This window comes from Cyprinodon variegatus, unplaced genomic scaffold (assembly GCF_000732505.1).
Source record: "Cyprinodon variegatus isolate N-32 unplaced genomic scaffold, C_variegatus-1.0 Scaffold0, whole genome shotgun sequence".
NCBI classification, from domain to species: domain Eukaryota; kingdom Metazoa; phylum Chordata; class Actinopteri; order Cyprinodontiformes; family Cyprinodontidae; genus Cyprinodon; species Cyprinodon variegatus.
In genome coordinates this window covers 2,804,902-2,822,804 of record NW_015150453.1, presented here as the reverse complement: position 1 = coordinate 2,822,804, position 17,903 = coordinate 2,804,902, and the positions used below count along the sequence as shown (strand labels likewise).

The following is a 17,903-nucleotide window of genomic DNA, read 5'->3' as shown; positions in this document are numbered from 1 at the left end:
TTTGTAGAATAAATTAGAATAAAAGTAGAATATTTTCTGTAATGTTTCACTACAATCACTTTCATACCATTTGAGTGGCGTTCCTTCATACTCGAACCACATCTCCTCCACGTCCTCCGCCCTCATCACTTTCTGGAAGTGTTTCTTCACCTTGTCTGTGACAACAGGCAGGTAGCTCACCCTGGGTAGCAGCAGCTGATAAAAACAAATAAACAACCTTCAGAGGTGAAACAGTTTGTTGATCTAAAGGTAAAATACAACCACTGATCTACCATGGACAGTCTAGTTGGGTTAAATGAATGCCTGCGATAACGTGCTTCATTTTTTGTCTCATCCTCATTTCTTCGTTTTGCATTTAAAACTTCTACTAAGAACCTTCTATCCAAAAGTGCAAAATATTAATTCTTGCTATCTGTCCACTGGTTGTACAGAAGTGTATTAGGTTCCAATTTCACTTGAGATCTGACTGGTTATTTCAAACTTGTTCTGATGATGACAACAAATAAACAAAAAACATACCACAGGTCCCTTTACAGGAAATAGTTTTAAAGGTTAGAAATTTTAAGAAAATTAAGTTGAGATTAATGAGAGTAATAAAAGTGCAGGCAATGAGTTGCAGTGTTTAATTACCTCCGTCTAGGGGGTTAACTTTTTTGGAGAGCTTGTGTATGTTTTTCTGTCTGTGTAAAAGGAGTAAGAAGTTATGGACAGATTTTAATGAAACTGATTTTTTTTATCAGAGGTCTCCCTAATTCCAAAGAACAATTCATTTAATGTTGCTGATGATCCAGATCATGATCTTGATACAGGAATTTTCTAAAAGATTCTCTACTATTGTGAGATAGGGATATTTGGTAGAACAACAGTTCTCCACTAAACCAGAGGGTGGCAGCAGTGACTACTGACAGTCTAAGCAGGAGGTATTTTAATAAAGACAAAAACAAAAGAAAATTAATCATGGTTGGCTTGTTAGCAGGATCAATTGAAAACTTATGAACGAATTTTAAGGAAAAAATGTTTTACCAGAGATGCACCTCATGCCAATGAACAATTCATTTACATTTGTTAACAATCCAGATCATCATGTGTGAGTTTTAGTTATAGGTGTAAGTCGCAATTTGGGGTAAAATTTGCTGCTTGGCAAAGGTCTGCTCTCTCCGAGTGATTTGCTAATTTAAAACTGTTTTGAAGTTCTAGGTTTCAAAGCTTTTAAAAAAAAAAAAAAAAAAGAAAAGATCCACAATCTTTGGTAATTGTATTGGTGCTGAAATAGGAATTCCAAAAAAATTAAAAATAACTCACTGGAATTGGTTTCCTAGTTTGAAGACGTTTCGCTTCCCATTCAGGAAGCTTGAACTCAACGCTATTCCTGACATTTTGAATTGAAAAATCTTCCTGGATGGGAAGCGAAACGTCTTCAAACTCGGAAACCAAGTCCAGTGGATTGTTAATAAATTTGTTTTGGAATGACTATGACCTGGATGACAGAGAACCTTCACCAACTATTATGAATGAAAATGCTTCTACTGAACAAGTTATAGTTATATGATGATATTTACAGTCATTACTTTACAGATATTGATAGAATTGGTATCAGCATGGTGACCAAATAAATCCTCCCTGTTATAATGCTGCTTATAATGTCCATGAGCAATGGATGTAAGGAAGTTGGTCTTTCAGTAATCACTAAGTTTGATTTATTAGGGTAAGGTTAAGTCATGAAGCTTGACTTGAAGTAACATAATAAGAGTTATTTTTTGCATTTGTTCAAGAACAACACAACAGTATAATAGGGTTTACTACAGCAATGTCATTTCATGTTATCTTTTTGTAATTAGGCAGACATTAAGCAGTGACTGGGCTCACCAGGTTTCATACATATTAAATTGATTTTCTGTTTTTATTCATTAGATTGATGGTCCACAACGACATGAACAACACAATATGATAAACAGGAACAAACTAATCGGCTTACATAGTATGCTTCTGCCTCCCTTTCAGTCACCTCATCTGGATTCAGAGTGAAGCATGTGGGGATCCGGCCGAACCAAACATCTCTCAACACGTCCTTGTCATCTGCCATGATGCTGCTGTTGCTCTTCCCAGTAGGACATAAATGATAAATCCCCCAAAAGCAGAGAGATGGATCCCAAAATACGAATAGCTTCCTTCAGCTATAAACAGAAAATAAGTCATTTTTAAGTCAAAATGACAACTGCCATTGAAGCATTGGATATACTCAACTCTCAGAGAAGTTATTACGAAGTTATAGAGGAGTAAACTCGTCTAACGGGATTCAAAACTAGCACCTATCCTGTAAAACTACCCCTGTGAACTACATTACAGACGTTAGCTTTAATGCTAGGTAAGCTAACTCAGCAGAGAGAAAATCAACGAAAATGGGCTAATGAACTAATTTGCTTCCTGTCAGGGCACTATGTGCATTTTTCTCGTAACGGATATTTATTGTGTACTAAAAAATACAGCGTTACATTATAAAACCTTACTTTTTGACGATGTTTGGGAGACAGTCTGAATGGAAAGACGGGCCCACAATGTTGTCATCTGCTGCTGCTATAACCCGGAAATCATAATTTACAGCCAAACAGCGACGCCTAGCGGAGACTCCAATATTCCACTAAAAAACAATATATACATATATATTTATATATACATTTTTTATTTAGTTTAAGTTCACCTTAATTCGGAAATATTTTTGGTTTATTACTTAACCAGTAACTTATGTTTTGACAAAAGTAATAAATAATTTCAAAAGGCGCTGTAGCATTACATCATCAACATGCGACGCCCCTTTTCATGTAGCTAGACCCAAATCTTTGGTTGCTGTTGTCATCTTTAGCTGCAAAAGATGGACCAAAAGATGGACACAGACAGCCTTGAAATGCGCCTTCAGGCGTTGGAGAGTCGATTATACGGCGAGAGGAGAAACAAAAGTGGAAAACCCGTTAAGGTCCGTCTGTATAGAGGCACAGAAACGTCAGAGTTTTAGAAATTGTTAGCTGTTAGCTTAGCATAACAAACGATGATTCGTTTTCTGGGTAGGAGTATACGCCCTTTTAGAAAATCATCATTTTTGATTATTCGGTATCAGAAAATATGACATATATAGCTAGACCTGGGACCATAAGTAAGGCAATGTATATAATTTTGATATTGCAATTATTAAATGTTGCTTTTTATCGGCAGTTAACATTAAAATTAAGCTCACTGTTGACTTTTGCCAGAGGGTTTGTTTGCCAAGCTCGTGATGTGAAAACATGTTTTATTAACTCGCAGTCATTCAGGTTTGCTGTTTTATCTGGAGAATATTAAACTAGGAGGACGTTGTAACAACAGAGCTGCTTATTCTTGGTTTTGCTTTTATTAATTCATGGATGTTTGTAACTCCTGACAATCGTTCTCATTCAATTAATACTCCCAAGTTAAAGGTGAAGGCCATAAATCTCCCTGCTATCCTGAAATGTTTAGCACGGAATGATGCATGAAATAGACACTGATTTAAAATGCATTTCGCCCGTTGTAGTTAAACTTGTTTTCTGGTCACACTGGGCATAGCATATGTTAAGGATAGGCTCTGTGTCTGCACCTTGAAGCTCTATCTCTCTGGTTCTTTTCCTTGAAAAGAGATCACTCGGGACAAACTCTTTAAATAACACTTTATAACTTATATTTATTAAGTAACCATGAGACATGACAACATATTCTGATAGAAATTGTAATCTTAGTTCAGAGAAGTTGCTTTTACAGAAGTTTACAGAATGTGAGCTGTTCACCTCTCAGGAAGCAGCTCCGATTAATAGTTAAAAAGGCATTTTATACATCTCCAGTCTGCCACATCATCTTATTTTACATCACACACGTTAGCAGATGAGTAGACATCCATGGCTCTATACCCAAACAGAGGAGCTGTCTTAATTAGATTAAAACATCAGTTCTGACATGCAACAGGCAGCCAATAACAAGGTGTAATAAACTCGCTCATCTTCAATGATAATTATCCAAACACATAACTATAAGAAATAAAAATACTTTCTTTTATATTTTCTGTCTATGACTTTATTCATAAATGCGTTTGCTTTTCCCTGCAGTGTGCTGAATCTTTGGCCAGAATTCAAGCTGGTTTGACCAACACAGCTAACAAGAGAGAGAGAGTAAAGATCCTCCACAAGAAGAGTGAGTCTCTTTAGTTTGACTCATCGGTGATTGATTTTACATCGCATTAGATGATTACTCAGGCTTTTAATATTATGTTATTTACCACCACTGAATGAGTATAAAAGATATAAATGTCCTGATTATTTCCTGTCCCATTCTCTAAGTGTTGTTTTTTTTTTTCGTTTTGCCATCAATCCATCCATCCATTCATTGGTTAAAAACAACTGAAACATTTTAAGTTGCTTAAGTCTAAGGGCATACACTCTGCTTTTTTTTTTTCAATCGTTGACGCAGCTACAGCTCACACTGTACCACGGAACTGCAGGGTTTCGTGGTACAGTGTGAGTTTACAGCTCACGATGTATGTGTGGCACGATGCTCTGATGCGATCTACCTGCTCACACTGTACGACTGAAAACCACGTCGGACTCAGCTCCGCAGTGAGATGGCGCTACTCAGACTCGTCTATCCAGAAGCCAAACCAGTAGAAGAGGAATATGGAGCTCACTAGAGTGAAACACGCTGCCTTGGCAATTTGTGCAATGTTTTGCTGAAAGCCCTAAAAAAAAAACGTATTTGGACAAAGACATGACTGAGCAAACGTGGCTAATGCGGTCTGTCAATTTTACAGAAAGAACTCCATTTCACTCGCACCCCGGCCATGATTCTGTGTTTTTATCTGAGAGGAAGAAGAAGAAGAGTCTTTGTTTGCACATGCCCACTGTGGGATTTGTCCACAACGGTCGACTGAGTTTCAAACATGTTTGATTTTCTCCCGACCTCACGGTTCCTGATCGGGAGGTGGTTGTGAAAGGCTGATCGCCCCTCGTTAGCCCCTCTACACTACATGACGCACGATCAGGCTAAAAGTCGCTTTTACAATTCTCACACGATTGGAAAGTCGCCCAGAACATGGCAAAAAAATCGCAGATTAAACCCAGGTTTAGGCTTTGTATTTATGATTTCTGTCATTAAAGATGCTGCACTTGCATTCTGTAAAGTCTTCTCTCTGATTGTGTTGTGCAGTTGAGGACCTGATGAAGTACCTGGACCCCCAGTTTACTGACCACATCACTCTGCCTGATGCCATGAAACTAGAGTTCATCCTTGCAGGTGTGAGCTACAAGAATATTGTAGAAATAAGACTTTTTGTGTCTCTAATGCTTCATTGATGTGTATTTCACTTCATTTATTGTGTGTCATTGCACAGAGGAAGACTCCTTGCTCTCGGAAGCTGCTTTGTTGGAGCAAGTTAACAGTTTGCAGCCACTGTTGGACAGCACCCACATTAGAGGTTAGAAATGTGCAAATTAAGCTTTATTATTGCATTTTTATTTATTTATCATCTGCCTGCTGAGAACAGAAGTAGACACTAACCTTATCAGTTGTGTCTTAGTTTGATATGTGAATTGTAAACCTCTCATTCTGAGTAGAAGTGCTAATGTTCTCTCCAAAGCCTCTGTCAGCTGTCTTTTTTTTCCCCCCGCGTCTACAGATGTACCTGAACATGCGACAAAGCTGCAGCGTCTTTCACAGATCCACATCAAGCAACAGGCAGGTTCTGCTCTGAATCGTACTATCTGCATTGTTCTTGGCGTAGTTAACAAATGTGTTCTTTTCTTTTCAGGACCAAACTGAAGCTCAGTCGCTGGAAGTTAAGAAGCTTTTTGAGGAATACAACAAAATGGTACCGAACCTTTCAGTAAAAGAAAAAAAAGACAAAAAAATATAATTTTTCAAATTCATTTCATAGTGCACCATTGGAAGGCTGGAAAAGCCAGAATTAGAGCAAATGAATATAAAGATAACCTAGATTGGAAAAGCTGTTTCCCTTTTTTTTAAATGGATTCATGTTAAGGTAGATTGATTTCTCTTTGTTAGATGTTCCTGCTGTCCAAGCAGTTCACCCAGTGGGATGAGACCCTGAGGAAGGCGGAGGAGGCCAAAGGAATCCGACCGGTGGAGTAGTTGCTCTGAACAAAGCCGGACAGATGACGACAGCGATGATGAAGAACCCTGCACTATGAAAGGAGCTCCTGAACAGACATGTTACATTATGTAGCTTATTCCATCCCAGTTAGTCAGAAGGAAAAAACTCAAAATCAACATCATTTCAACACATTTCTTAGCTTCTTTCTTACCTTTTAGCTCTTAATCGATTTACAGGCCAAGAAACCGTTTTTCCTTTAAAACAGCAACATAGTCATGTTGCCTAAACACAGTTAGTGACTGTTTAGTACTTCTAATGCAAAGTTGTGTACTGATAAAATAAAACAACTGGTCTGAGGCTTGTTAGGAATAGTTAAGTCCTTTTATACAGCCCGCAGCGCTAACAACTTTGAATGGCTGCTATTATGCTTTATTGACAGTAGTGCTATTGTAGCTCTTTATTTTAACTTCAACGATTTCCATCCCTCCAATCCTTTTGTAAAAATCACAGAAACACCTATTTTTCCCCTCTTGGATCTCTTAATAAGTAAAACTTTAAATATTGTTTTATTTTAAATGTTTGTGTATAACTTGTCCCAAAGCTTGAAGGTAATCATTAAAGTAATAACTATTACTGTCCTTTTCATTTATGAGTCTGAAACTTGTGACCAAATGAAGACTTGGTTTTCTTCAATGCTGTTGCTTTTCAAGAGTTTCCTTCCAGTGCGAAGTGTCCGGGTCGACATCTTTGAAAGTCTGTTAAAATGGAGCGTAATCAGAAGAATCCTCTCAGTTGTGATGCGAGGGGCATTTGGATTTGTTCCTCAGGTACTCCCGTAAATGCTTCTTGTCAAATTTATCGCTGCCTAACATGAGACCCTCACCAGTCATGTTGAACTGAAAATAGAGGAAAAGCTGTCAGGAACATTTAGGTAATTAGAAGATGATTTAGGAGATAAATAGAGCAAAAATTATGTCATGGTTGTACAGAGAAGCTACAATTCTTAAGCGTTTTTAAATTTTAATTAAAGCAATATGGAATAAGAATCTATGGAATTTGTCTACATGTGAATTTTGATTTATAAACATCTTCCTCCACATAATCATGAACCTTAAAATGCCGTGAAAAACAAATAATAGCTGCTTATAACAATGTAACAATCTATTGATGCTACTTTGACAGGACCTTATTTTGTCATAAGCATCTCACTAAGTTTACAAAGACCCCAATCTTTACATCAATTGCCACAGAAAACCCAGCAGAACAAGCAATTTTTATTTTAATAATCTAAATTAAAAAGTTGCATAGAAAATAAAATTCAAATTTTAATTTATCAGCCAGTTTTATCTAAATTTATCTGAATGAGAAACCTACCAATAGTCAATTACTGATTTGTTGGTATTCATTTTAGTTTTTGAGGCATCTCCTGAGGAATTTAATTTCCTTATTTATATAATGAGTCGATCAAATTCCTTATATGTTAAAAATCTCACGTAACCAACAGATGATTTAAAGAACAAGACTTTTGATTGAATTTAGAGGATAAAACATTTTCTCTTTAGCGTATGTTGTTAATTGTGGTGAATCGAGTCTAAATTGGCAGTTAGGAGGTATTTTATTAATAAGACAATCTGTTTAAATATTTCTATGAAAGATCTGAGGCGTTATTCTCTTTTTGCATCTCTAAACAATAGCCTGTTCTTGAGTTCAAACTAAATGAGCCACATACCTGCACTGCTACCCTCACTCCATAGCGGACGTAGGTGGCAATGTGCTCACAGTTGTTATGAAGGATGCCATAAATCCTGCAGTTCTGATACGTCTCAATGATGCGTTTAATTATTTCCTTATCATCTCCTTTACCGTAAGTCTCTCCTGTTAGGGGGTCTGTATAGTCATCCAGGTAATTGTTCACTTCTGGCTCCTCGTGCATAAGTAGTTTAGAAAATCTGCACGATTTACCATGATATTTCTCTGTGAACAAATAACAGAAAAGAAAAAAAGCTGTTTATTAATCTAATCTATAATTCCCTATAATGTTCTCGAAACATACTTACTTGCTTGTTCATAGATTTCCTCCCCGGCGTTTTTCCCACAAATATTTACATCTCCAACGTAGACGGCGAAGTGTTTGTACCGAATTCCAACTTTACACCTCGTTTTATAAGAAATGATGTCTCCAAATTGGAACTGTAGGTGGAAGAACATATGTAGCACATTTAGAATAAACAGAAATTGATAAAACTATCTGTAATTAAAACATTTTAGATACCTTTGTAAAGTTAAATAATAATAAGGAACTTACTCTACTCATCTCCAGTGTTGTGATCATCAGCAGAAGGATCACATCCACCAGGGTAGCTTCCTTAGGCTTTAAGCAGTCATGGTCTGAGGTGAACATGTCAGACTGGTGAAATAATTTGTTTTAAATGAAAGTTTTCAAAAAGCCATCTCTGTAATTAAAAAAAAGTTTATTATTTAACACAGATTATATTAAAGTGATTGCGATATTTTAGTAGTAAACAGGAGATCAGTCATTATTTCAGGTCTTACCTTCATTTGAAACACTTGGAGTTTACTGAATGGAAGGAAACCACTTCCTTATATACAATTTGGAACAATACTTCTGAGTAGTCGTGACCGTGTGTGCAGTTCTGTATGTTACGAATCCACAATAGGATATCTCCTATCAGTGTTTATGTTTGCTGCGTGTTATCTAAGCTCTGAACAGACTCTCTCATCCGTACAGTTTCTCTTACCAGCTGTTCTGTCTGTTCACAACCAGCATTCGTCACCTCCTGCAAGATAAGCTTTATTAGAGTAAATTCAGTAAAAGGGAGCACATGGCATGTATCTGTCACTCTTTGTTTCGTTTAGGTAGAATGAAACGTAACAGAATGAATTTTCTGTGATATTACAGATCAGGCATTAATGTGTCTGCTGACAAAGGGAAACTAAAACTTAGAGATTCATTAAAGTCCTTTAAGGTTAGTGAAGCATCAAGGTTGCTTTGATCCTCTTTCCTCTAAGTACAGTTGAATTTACAATAATCTGACTTGACTCAGTTAAAATCATCAATTAAGACAAAAATAAAAAAACTAATCATGTTTAGGGAATTTAATTTTCTCCTTCTAGGCAAGGCAAGGCAAATTTATTTGTATAGCACAATTCAGTACAAAGACAATGCAAAGTGCTTTACATGATTAAAATACAGGAAGATCAAACAGAATCAAAGCAAGTAGGGAAAAAAATAAAATAAAAAAATGCAGAAACAAACAAGAAAACTAAAAAATATATGTTTTAGTTGAACTGTTTAACTAGAACAGTTGAAGGCAATCCTAAACAAATGTGTTTTTAGTCTTGATTTAAATTAACTCAGGCTTTCCGCACTTTTACAGTTTTCTGGAAGTTTGTTCCAGATAAGTGGAGCATAGGAACTAAATGCTGCTTCTCCATGTTTAGTTCTGGTTCTAGGTCTGCAGAGCAGGCTGGAGTCAGAAGTCCTGAGTGGTCTGGAGGGTTGATACACTGATAGCAAGTCTGTGATGTATTTAGGTGCTAAGCCATTCAGGGATTCATAAACCAACAGAAGTATTTTAAAGTCTATTCTCTGAGATACAGGGAGCCAGTGTAAGGACTTTAGAACTGGGACTACAGACTAAAGTAATGAGTTATGCACAGTTATTGTTTGGAAACAGTATTTTAATAGACATATCAATCGAAAATCTATCCATTTTCCATCAAGCTTGCTGGTGCCTAGAGGCAGGGTACAACCTGGACAGGTCGCCAGTCCATCGCAGGGCAACACAGAGACAAACAACCATTCACGCACACACTCACACCTAAGGAGTCAATCAAAAATATTTTTAATGAAAAAATAAATATGTTATTATGCAACTTTGGCATAATTTACTATGAAAAAGAAAAAATAAACCTTCAAAGCTTTATCAAAAACGTTCATTACACACCCTGCTTGAATGGTGTTCAGAGCTCATTTCTATGAAGCTTTATTACACCTCATTTATGCATGCTGTGACTGTAAATATAAATCATGTCAATTTTTACAGCTATCTGCTCCAGCTGCTGTTAGATAGTGCCTGTTAAATATATTAACTCTTGTTTTGTCAAGTTAGAACTAAATTGCATAGTTATTATTTATCTTTCTGGGAGAGACACAAAGAAGGGAATGAGAGGAAAGAAAGGGACATATGGTTTTTAAAACCTCATCTTTAACACATCTTATTCCATCCTCCTCCTTGTAATAGCTATGTATTGTAATCTCAGATACATTACATTGACATTTGTATAAACTAAAATGTGTGAACAAATAGCTTCCAAAGTTTTTCATTTTTTTCATGTAATTTATTTTTAAAACCAAGAACAGTTTTCCTAAATTAAGATTTCTTTTCGCAATTTCATAAAATGTCGAAAAATTATAGATTACTGAATGAAATTTTCTATGAAGCACTGTGCATCCTGCTGCTGTAGTTCTATAGAACTGGTTTTGCTTCATTCAGTTTTTTAACCATTTTGTCACATTTATATTCCGTGCTTTAAAATTTTTTTTTTTTAAGTCATTGTCTGAAATTTAAGGTAAAAAATGTGATAAGTACTATGAAACAAAACCAAAGAGCTTGAGTAAATGTACAAACGTCATTCACTGGATTCAAATATATGTTTTTCTTCTAAGAAAGCTCTCAAGAATCTTACCTTTAGTAAATTGCAGATACCTGTTGAGGAAGGAAGAAAGCTTAAATACACCCAAGCAGTCCTTCCACTGTTTCCCAGCCTGTAAAATGAGATGAATTAGTTGGCTTTTTAATTGGAAAATCGACTCTAAGATCGAGAAGGGTTAGTGTCCAGATGTTTTATTTTTCAGGTTCCTTATTCTATTTTGTAAATATTACTTTATTTCTGTTGCTATGTGGAGGTCATCCTCATTTCTGCTGCTGTACTGTAAGACTTTTCTTGTACACATAAAAATGGTTCTATCCCTTTTAGAGCCACGGTCAAACTTTATATGTATATTTGCATATATTTTTCCATACTTATCTGTTGGAGACAGATAATTGTAGGTGTGAGCTTGTTTTAAACCGCTTGTAAAAGCTTTTTATATACGTTAACTAATGACCTATAAAACTGAATTTAATGTTCTGGGTTTGTTTTAGATAAACAATCTATTTTTTTTTTTAAATCTAAGTGTATTAAAATCTGATAGTTCAGATTTGGTTCTTTAATTTCAAGCTATTTAGTCATAATCTGTAGATGTCTTGATTTCTATTTTTTAAGTGTGATGTTTCTCATTTTTAACTGTTGCTTAATCTATTTGATTCCTTATATTTAGTGTTTTAGTGTTTTAGTGTTTTGTGGGGGTCGTTAAAGGGAAATACATGAGGTAATATGTTGCCCTGTAAAGGGGTTTGGGTTGCGATGATAACGACCCCCCTTTCAGAGACATAGCAGGTATGGGGCATTGCAGGCGAACAAAGAAGCCAAACTACCCCCATTTCAAAGGGGTGGACCCGTTCGTCCGTTTCAATTTGTATGTTTTCTAAGCAAAAACAAGTCTTTGTTGAGCTACTGTATAAAGCCTCCGTGTTGTTTCTGACATTTTGAATTGAAAAAGCTTCCTGAATGGAAGGCAAAATGTCTTCAAACTTGGAAACAAAGTCCAGTTCACCAGAATCCGGGACTAGATTGCGGGGGAGACTCGCAAGAGACTCCCAGACTTCCCTCTCTGCAGACATCTCCTCAAGGCTAGGCTTAAAACTTTCCTTTTTGATAAAGCTTATAGTTAGAGTGGCTCAGGTTATCCTGAGCTATCTCTGTAGTTATGCTGCTATAGGCTTCGGATTCTGGAGGACATAGGGACACCTATTTTATCCTTCTGCTTCATTCTCTCTCTATTTTCCCACTCTGCAGAATCTGTTAGTTTAATCACTAACATTATGCTCTCTCTGCTTTTTCTCATAGTAGCTTCGCCTGGTCTGTTCCTGTTTTGCTGTGACACCATCCTGGAGAGAAATATGAGCTGTGCTGCTGCCATCGACACCTTTGTTTATAGATGTTGGCGATCTGCCTGTTTTTCCAGTGTCGTCCTGTTTCTCTGACTGTGACTGGCTGGATGTGCTCTCTTCATCCTCTGACATGGGAGTTGGCTCAGAGCTCTTCTGCCTGGCTGTGTGTTTTCGGGATGGGGCTGCGTTTTATAGCTGCTTTTTATATCTCTGCTTGAACCCCAGTCGGCCTCGGCAGATGGCCGCTCACACTGAGCCTGGTTCTGCTGGAGGTTTCATCCTGTTAAAAGGGAGTTTTTCCTCTCCACTGTCGCTACAAGCATGCTTAGTGAGAGGATTTTTCATAAATGCATTATGTGTTTTAGCAGTTTAAATTAACATTTTACTGCTTCTTGCTTTTTGTGATGCTTTTATTTGATGGACTTTATTGAATTTTGTGACCCCTGAAACATGTTGGATGTGGTTTGCTGTTGGTAGTGAGCTATATCCAAACATGTTAATGGATAGTTGTGTGGAAGGAAAAAAGCTATGTGGATCCCAGCACATTGTGCTTCAAAAACATTTCCTGTGTGATTGAACATTTATGGAGTACTTTCAAGTAGAAGGTGAGAGATGCCAGAATTAACATACCAAATGCCTTAAGGTTCCTTTTGAAGCAACCTGGGTGTTCTTAACAGCTTAGCATCCAACAGGTTAATCAGATTTATGCTACACAACAATAATAAAGAAATTCTTGCTTAAATAGATCTATCAAATATTAAGTGTGTACCCTGAACATTCTTTCCTATATATTCAATGCAATTTAGAGTGACGGGTAGCTTAGTGCTCAAACTTTACATGAATCTTACTTTTTCAGTTGAGTAGTAATATAAGTTTTTTAATCATTAATTTAACTACAGTAATTGCTGTGGTTAAAAAAAAGACGATTTCAAAGCAGCTGTCTGATACTCGGACATTTTATTTTGCATCCCTTAAATAGGTTAGGAGGGCCACTTCTATTGAACAAGCTGGTGAGAAAGGCCACTTCTGTCCTGCGTTGCGCTCTGGACTCGGTGGAGGATGTGGCCGAGAGGAGGGTGTTGTCCAAGCTTACAACATGGACAACACCTTTTACCGTCTGCACCAGACTGTGGAGGAGCTGAGCAGCTCATTTAATAACAGACTTATATACCTCGTGTGTAAAAAGGAGCGCTACCACAGGTCATTCATCTCCGCTGCCATCAGACTTTACAATGCCACTGCACTATAATCTAGTATAATAACACTGCAATAACTTATACTATTCATCTATTTAACAATCCAGAAAGTGCACTTTACCTACCACCACTTTACTGTAAGTAAGATACTGTATATATATATAAGTCACCTTAAATCTCTTCTTTATTTTTACCATCCACTCTACATATCTGGATGCACTGTATATACTTCATGTACCTTTTCCTTCTTTGTGCAACTCCTGTTTTTTTTTTTTTTTATAAAAGTGTTTATAAGAGTTTTCAGTGTAGTCCTGTTTCTCTGTGACTGGCTGGATGTGCTCACTGGCTGTGTGTTTCCCGAACGGGGCCGCCAGTGGAGCTGGTTGACTAGTTTCTTTGTTTATCTGCTTCGTTCTGGATGTCTGCTTCTGTCTCCTTGAACCCCAGTCGGCCTCGGCAGATGTCCACTCACACTGAGTCTGGTTCTGCTGGAGGTTTCTTCCTGTTACAAGGGAGTTTTTTCTCTCCACTGTCGCTAAAAGCATGTTTGGTGTGAGGGATTGCCTTGGAGTCAATGCAATCTACTGGTTTTCCTTAGATAGAAAACTTTGAATCAATTTTACTGTAGAGATCTGATTGAATTGTCTCTGTAAAGTGGCTTGAGATGACATGTGTGGTGAATTGACGCTATATAAATAAAATTAATTTAATTGAATTGAAGAGCTAATGTCACAACTGAATTTCTCCATTGTGAGATCAACTAAGTTCTATTCTATTCAATTCTATTTTTCTATTTATTTTCTTAGCTCTGATTTCTGACTGATGATGATAACAAATATATTTATATAAAATACTGTAAATAATAAAAAAATGTCTGTACTGCTGGCTGGTACCACAATGGCACTTCAATGTAAAATAGATTTTGTATACTGCATTTTGTTATCAACTGCACACCTTTATGGACAATAAAACAACAGAAATTGCTTTGCATATTTATTTGACATGACATTGAGAGAACATAAACAAAATGTTAAGACACTTTAATCAGAGCGTAATTGTTTTTTCAAGTGTCTGACCAAAGCTCTCTTATTGATCACTGGGCTGTTCAAACAGAATCTTTCACCAGTCCGGTTAAACTGTAAAAAAAACAAAAAAAAACATTGCACAAAGTCGTTAGAGGCAATACATGAAAGGAAAAACAAAAAGTTTTTATTCACATAAAAGCTAAGAGTAACCAAAGAAGAAAAAGAGTATATGCATTAAACATTAAAATAAGGGACGGATTTAGACTTTTTTCTCCTTTGCTTCTATTTTCGTTTAGTGTTTAAAACCTGCAGCTGTGCAGTATGACCTTCACCAGGACTAGCTGTTTTAATCACAGGCTGCAGCCCTACGTAGGAGATTTGAGGTCAACAGAGCTCCATGATTCGCTTCACTGTTGATGTTTTTAAGAGAGTAAACCGTCTTCAACATTTTTATAAAAAAAAATTTTTTCACAAACCTTTAATGAGACACTTACCTGCACTGCTATCCCATATCCATAACGGATATACGTAGCAAGGTGCTCACAGTTGTTGGACAATAACCTATATGTTTTGCACTTATGGCTTGTTTCTAAGATCCGTTGCCTAATTTCTTCATCAGTTCCTCTTTGAAATGTTATTTTTGTGATAGGGTCTGTGTAACCGTCCAGGTAATTGTCCACTTTTGGATCTTCATCGTAATTTAGCTCAGAAAAAAGACATTTTGGAGAAATACAATTCTTCACTGTAAAAAAGAAGAGAAATAAGACAAAATCAAGGATCGCGACACAAAATAGTTTTCAGTATACTTTAGTGTTATTACTATGTAAGCTGAATATTTGTTGTTCTGTTTTTCTGTCAGTCTCTCTTATTTCACCTTTAAGCTTGTTTTTTGTTATATGTATAAATACCGAGTTAGAGGCAGGAAGAATCTATTGGTTTCTTCCTATTTTTATATTAATACTTTCTGTCCGAGCATGTCCTCTTGATTATAGTATTCTATCATGATAATTTCTTGCACCTTCATGCATTTTCATTCCTGTTATGCTACATATGCCTGCCTTTGAGCTTTATTTCCCAACTTTTAGGTGTATATACTGTGACAGTCTTGTGTGTGAATGATGCAACAACTTTAAAGACAACTTTTAAAGTGATTGTAGTGATTTGATACGTCTCACAAAATTATAGTGCTCTAGCTTTTTTTTCTTATTTTAATTTAGGTTTGTTGTGTATTGTACTTACCATGCCCAAAAATGTCCTGAGCCTTAGTTTTGGGAAGTCTATGCTTTATTCCTTTCCCCACATAAACAGCAAAATGCTTGTACTTGACAAAATTAACGCTCCTTTCAAATGAAATCATATCTCCAAATTTAAACTGTGAATGGAAGAATAGAAAACATATAAACCAACTTTAAGTAACAGTCTGATCAAACTGCTGTAAAATTCACGCAAAAACACAAGTTAAAAATGAAGGTCAAATAAATTTGCCAGCATCTTACTCCATTGGTTTCCAGAAATGTGACGGCCAAAAAGAGGATTACAGCTGTCGGGATCAGGCTCCTCATTGTACCAGAAAATGAATGACTGAAAATCAACAATACAAACAAATTTATATAGATTAAAATACAAATAAGAGAAGTAAAGTCACAAATCTAGATCTAGTTTTAAGAAGGAATAAAGGCAGGAGTGTAGATTTGCTTTAAAAAAAAAAAGGCAAATCCAGAAAACTGCACAAAAAATCCTATTTAGTCTCCTATTATTTTTTAACTTCATTGCTATTTTCAGCATTTGTTGATTTTTTTAAAGCAATATTCTAAGCTTAACAGGTTTTAACACTTCCTATGAGATATTAAGCTATTTGATAGCTTTGTTAACAACCTATAGTTAGTAATGAGGTATACAGATGTGTAATTAAAGAGTTACACTGTACTCACCTCCCTTGCTGAATGACAGAATGAAATGCTGAAGAAGTTTGATGACAGAATGAAATGCTGAAGAAGTTTGGGACATGGCTTTATATACCAAACAGGAGACAGATAAGTCAGCAGTCTGACTAAGACAATATCAAACAAAAGATACACATTTAGAACACTTTGTTTTTATGTTTTGTCTTTTCCATAGTTTCTAGGTAGGGCTCACAGTTTTAATTTTGTTTATTTATGTTTTGTTTTATGAGATACTGTCTTGTCCCATGATAACTTCTAAATTACAATGCAGAATTTATTTTTTTTGGAGAGGACGGAATGTAATCTACATCGCTTGCTCCTTCTAATAAGTTGAGGAAACTTTTATTTAATTGTATGATTTATTTAGTTTTCCTAACAAATTCATTTGAGATACTGTTTGTATTATTATTTTATGTTTTTTGTATAATTATTCCCAGAAAACCGTGCTATGGTTTTTAAATTTATTCAACTTGTCATGCTTCAGAGTAACAGTTCGCCGTCTGCATAGACGATCTTTGGTTCCGCGTGCGCACCAGTAGGAAGAAGCATAGATATCTATGGGAAGAAGGCCGTTGACAGGGGAAGGACAGCGGGCTGGTGAGCGGCAGCACAGCGGACCGACATGGACCGGACGGCTGTGGTGAAGGTCGGAGCCGCAGCCAGCGCCAGCGTCTGTGTGGTGTTCGGTGGCGTCGCGCTGGCACAGTACATCGTAGCTAAGAAGAAGCGGGCGGGGAAGAAAACGAAGATCATAGAGATGGTGAGTTAAAGTACTCTAACTGCGTTTATGTTAAGAAACAGGAAACGGATTGTGAGGCCTTCAAAATAAAATTACCTTACATTTTGATTGGAATATTATGCAGGCATACGTTGAAACTTAATATAAGATTATGACCGGAAATTAAACACGATATTGTTTTTATCTTTATTCCATTAAACTTGGTGAGTGCACTGCGCATGCGCACCGGGTACCCCTAAAACTAGCGGCTCTTTAGAGGTCACTACCAGCCACTTCTCACGGCTGAAGGGGCTGCAGCTTTCTGTTTATGGCTGCTAAGCTGTGACAGCCCAGCTGTTGGTCAGTAATACTTTCACTGCTCTGAAAAGAGCTTTGTGTGGCCATGGTCGATCGAATGGGCTCGGTTCAGGTTATGCAAACCCCATCCAACACTAAAACTCTCTGTTTTTACATGGAAACTGCAGAGAAGTTCTTCACATACTTCCAAAGCATGTCATTTGCCAATGTATAAGAGCAATAATAGAAATTTCCCAGCATTTAAACTGAAAGAAACAAACAAACACAAAAAGCAGTCTTGATTAGCATTAATTTTGTGGCACTGGCCTCCAGTTAGAGCAGATTTAAAAACCTATAAAGTGAGGAAGATATGAGAGTTTTTAGAGCAAAGTTTCACACAGCCTTAAATGCATCCTTGACAATGGGTACAATATTTCTTGTTAATTTTTCAGCTCCCCTCACCATCCGTTGCAGGGCTCGCTTATCTGGCATGTTACAGCTGCTGATGTTGAGGGCTTTGCAGCGATGTCAAAAGTACACACATTTGTTACTTAAGTAGAAGTATAGATACTGCAGTTAAAAACCACTGGTAAAAGTTGAA

General features: G+C 36.6%; 4 protein-coding genes across 4 annotated transcripts in view; 2 read left to right on the top strand and 2 right to left on the bottom strand.

The window, feature by feature from the left end:
- atg5 (autophagy related 5) overlaps window positions 1–2,590 on the bottom strand; it is a 52,467-nt gene extending 49,877 nt beyond the window's left edge. The window contains exons 1-3 of the mRNA XM_015390726.1: window positions 2,508–2,590; window positions 1,976–2,174; window positions 68–195 (exon numbers count right to left, since the gene is read on the bottom strand). Coding sequence (XP_015246212.1) covers window positions 68–195; window positions 1,976–2,083 — 236 coding nt within the window. The 5' untranslated portion in view covers window positions 2,084–2,174; window positions 2,508–2,590. The remainder of the gene's footprint in view (window positions 1–67; window positions 196–1,975; window positions 2,175–2,507) is intronic.
- A 218-nt stretch (window positions 2,591–2,808) lies between these two features.
- On the top strand, window positions 2,809–6,279 carry dctn3 (dynactin subunit 3). The gene is made up of 7 exons (XM_015371414.1): window positions 2,809–2,971; window positions 4,110–4,194; window positions 5,203–5,289; window positions 5,387–5,470; window positions 5,672–5,730; window positions 5,804–5,863; window positions 6,058–6,279. Exons 1-7 carry the CDS (start codon window positions 2,870–2,872, stop codon window positions 6,142–6,144), a joined length of 564 nt encoding a protein of 187 aa, XP_015226900.1. The 5' UTR covers window positions 2,809–2,869; the 3' UTR covers window positions 6,145–6,279.
- Window positions 6,280–6,531: 252 nt separating this feature from the next.
- On the bottom strand, window positions 6,532–8,797 carry LOC107082527 (phospholipid-metabolizing enzyme A-C1-like). The gene is made up of 5 exons (XM_015371298.1): window positions 8,660–8,797; window positions 8,412–8,559; window positions 8,164–8,296; window positions 7,836–8,080; window positions 6,532–7,002 (listed from the first exon to the last, which is right to left on the bottom strand). Exons 2-5 carry the CDS (start codon window positions 8,505–8,507, stop codon window positions 6,895–6,897), a joined length of 582 nt encoding a protein of 193 aa, XP_015226784.1. The 5' UTR covers window positions 8,508–8,559; window positions 8,660–8,797; the 3' UTR covers window positions 6,532–6,894.
- Window positions 8,798–16,866: 8,069 nt separating this feature from the next.
- Window positions 16,867–17,903, top strand: part of nt5c3a (5'-nucleotidase, cytosolic IIIA) — a 20,733-nt gene continuing 19,696 nt past the window's right edge. The window contains exon 1 of the mRNA XM_015385061.1: window positions 16,867–17,047. Within this exon, the coding sequence (XP_015240547.1) occupies window positions 16,910–17,047 (138 nt within the window). The 5' untranslated portion in view covers window positions 16,867–16,909. The remainder of the gene's footprint in view (window positions 17,048–17,903) is intronic.

Excerpts from the sequence above, each read along its gene's own strand:
- dctn3 (XM_015371414.1), top strand. The coding sequence starts at position 2,870 with ATGGACCAAAAGATGGACACAGACAGCCTTGAAATGCGCCTTCAGGCG. Across the intron at positions 5,471-5,671 it reads GGACAGCACCCACATTAGAG|ATGTACCTGAACATGCGACA; the intron begins GTTAGAAATGTG and ends CCGCGTCTACAG. Across the intron at positions 5,864-6,057 it reads TTGAGGAATACAACAAAATG|ATGTTCCTGCTGTCCAAGCA; the intron begins GTACCGAACCTT and ends TCTCTTTGTTAG.
- LOC107082527 (XM_015371298.1), bottom strand. The coding sequence starts at position 8,507 with ATGTTCACCTCAGACCATGACTGCTTAAAGCCTAAGGAAGCTACCCTG. Across the intron at positions 8,297-8,411 it reads CAACACTGGAGATGAGTAGA|TTCCAATTTGGAGACATCAT; the intron begins GTAAGTTCCTTA and ends TTCCACCTACAG. Across the intron at positions 7,003-7,835 it reads GAGTGAGGGTAGCAGTGCAG|TTCAACATGACTGGTGAGGG; the intron begins GTATGTGGCTCA and ends CTCTATTTTCAG.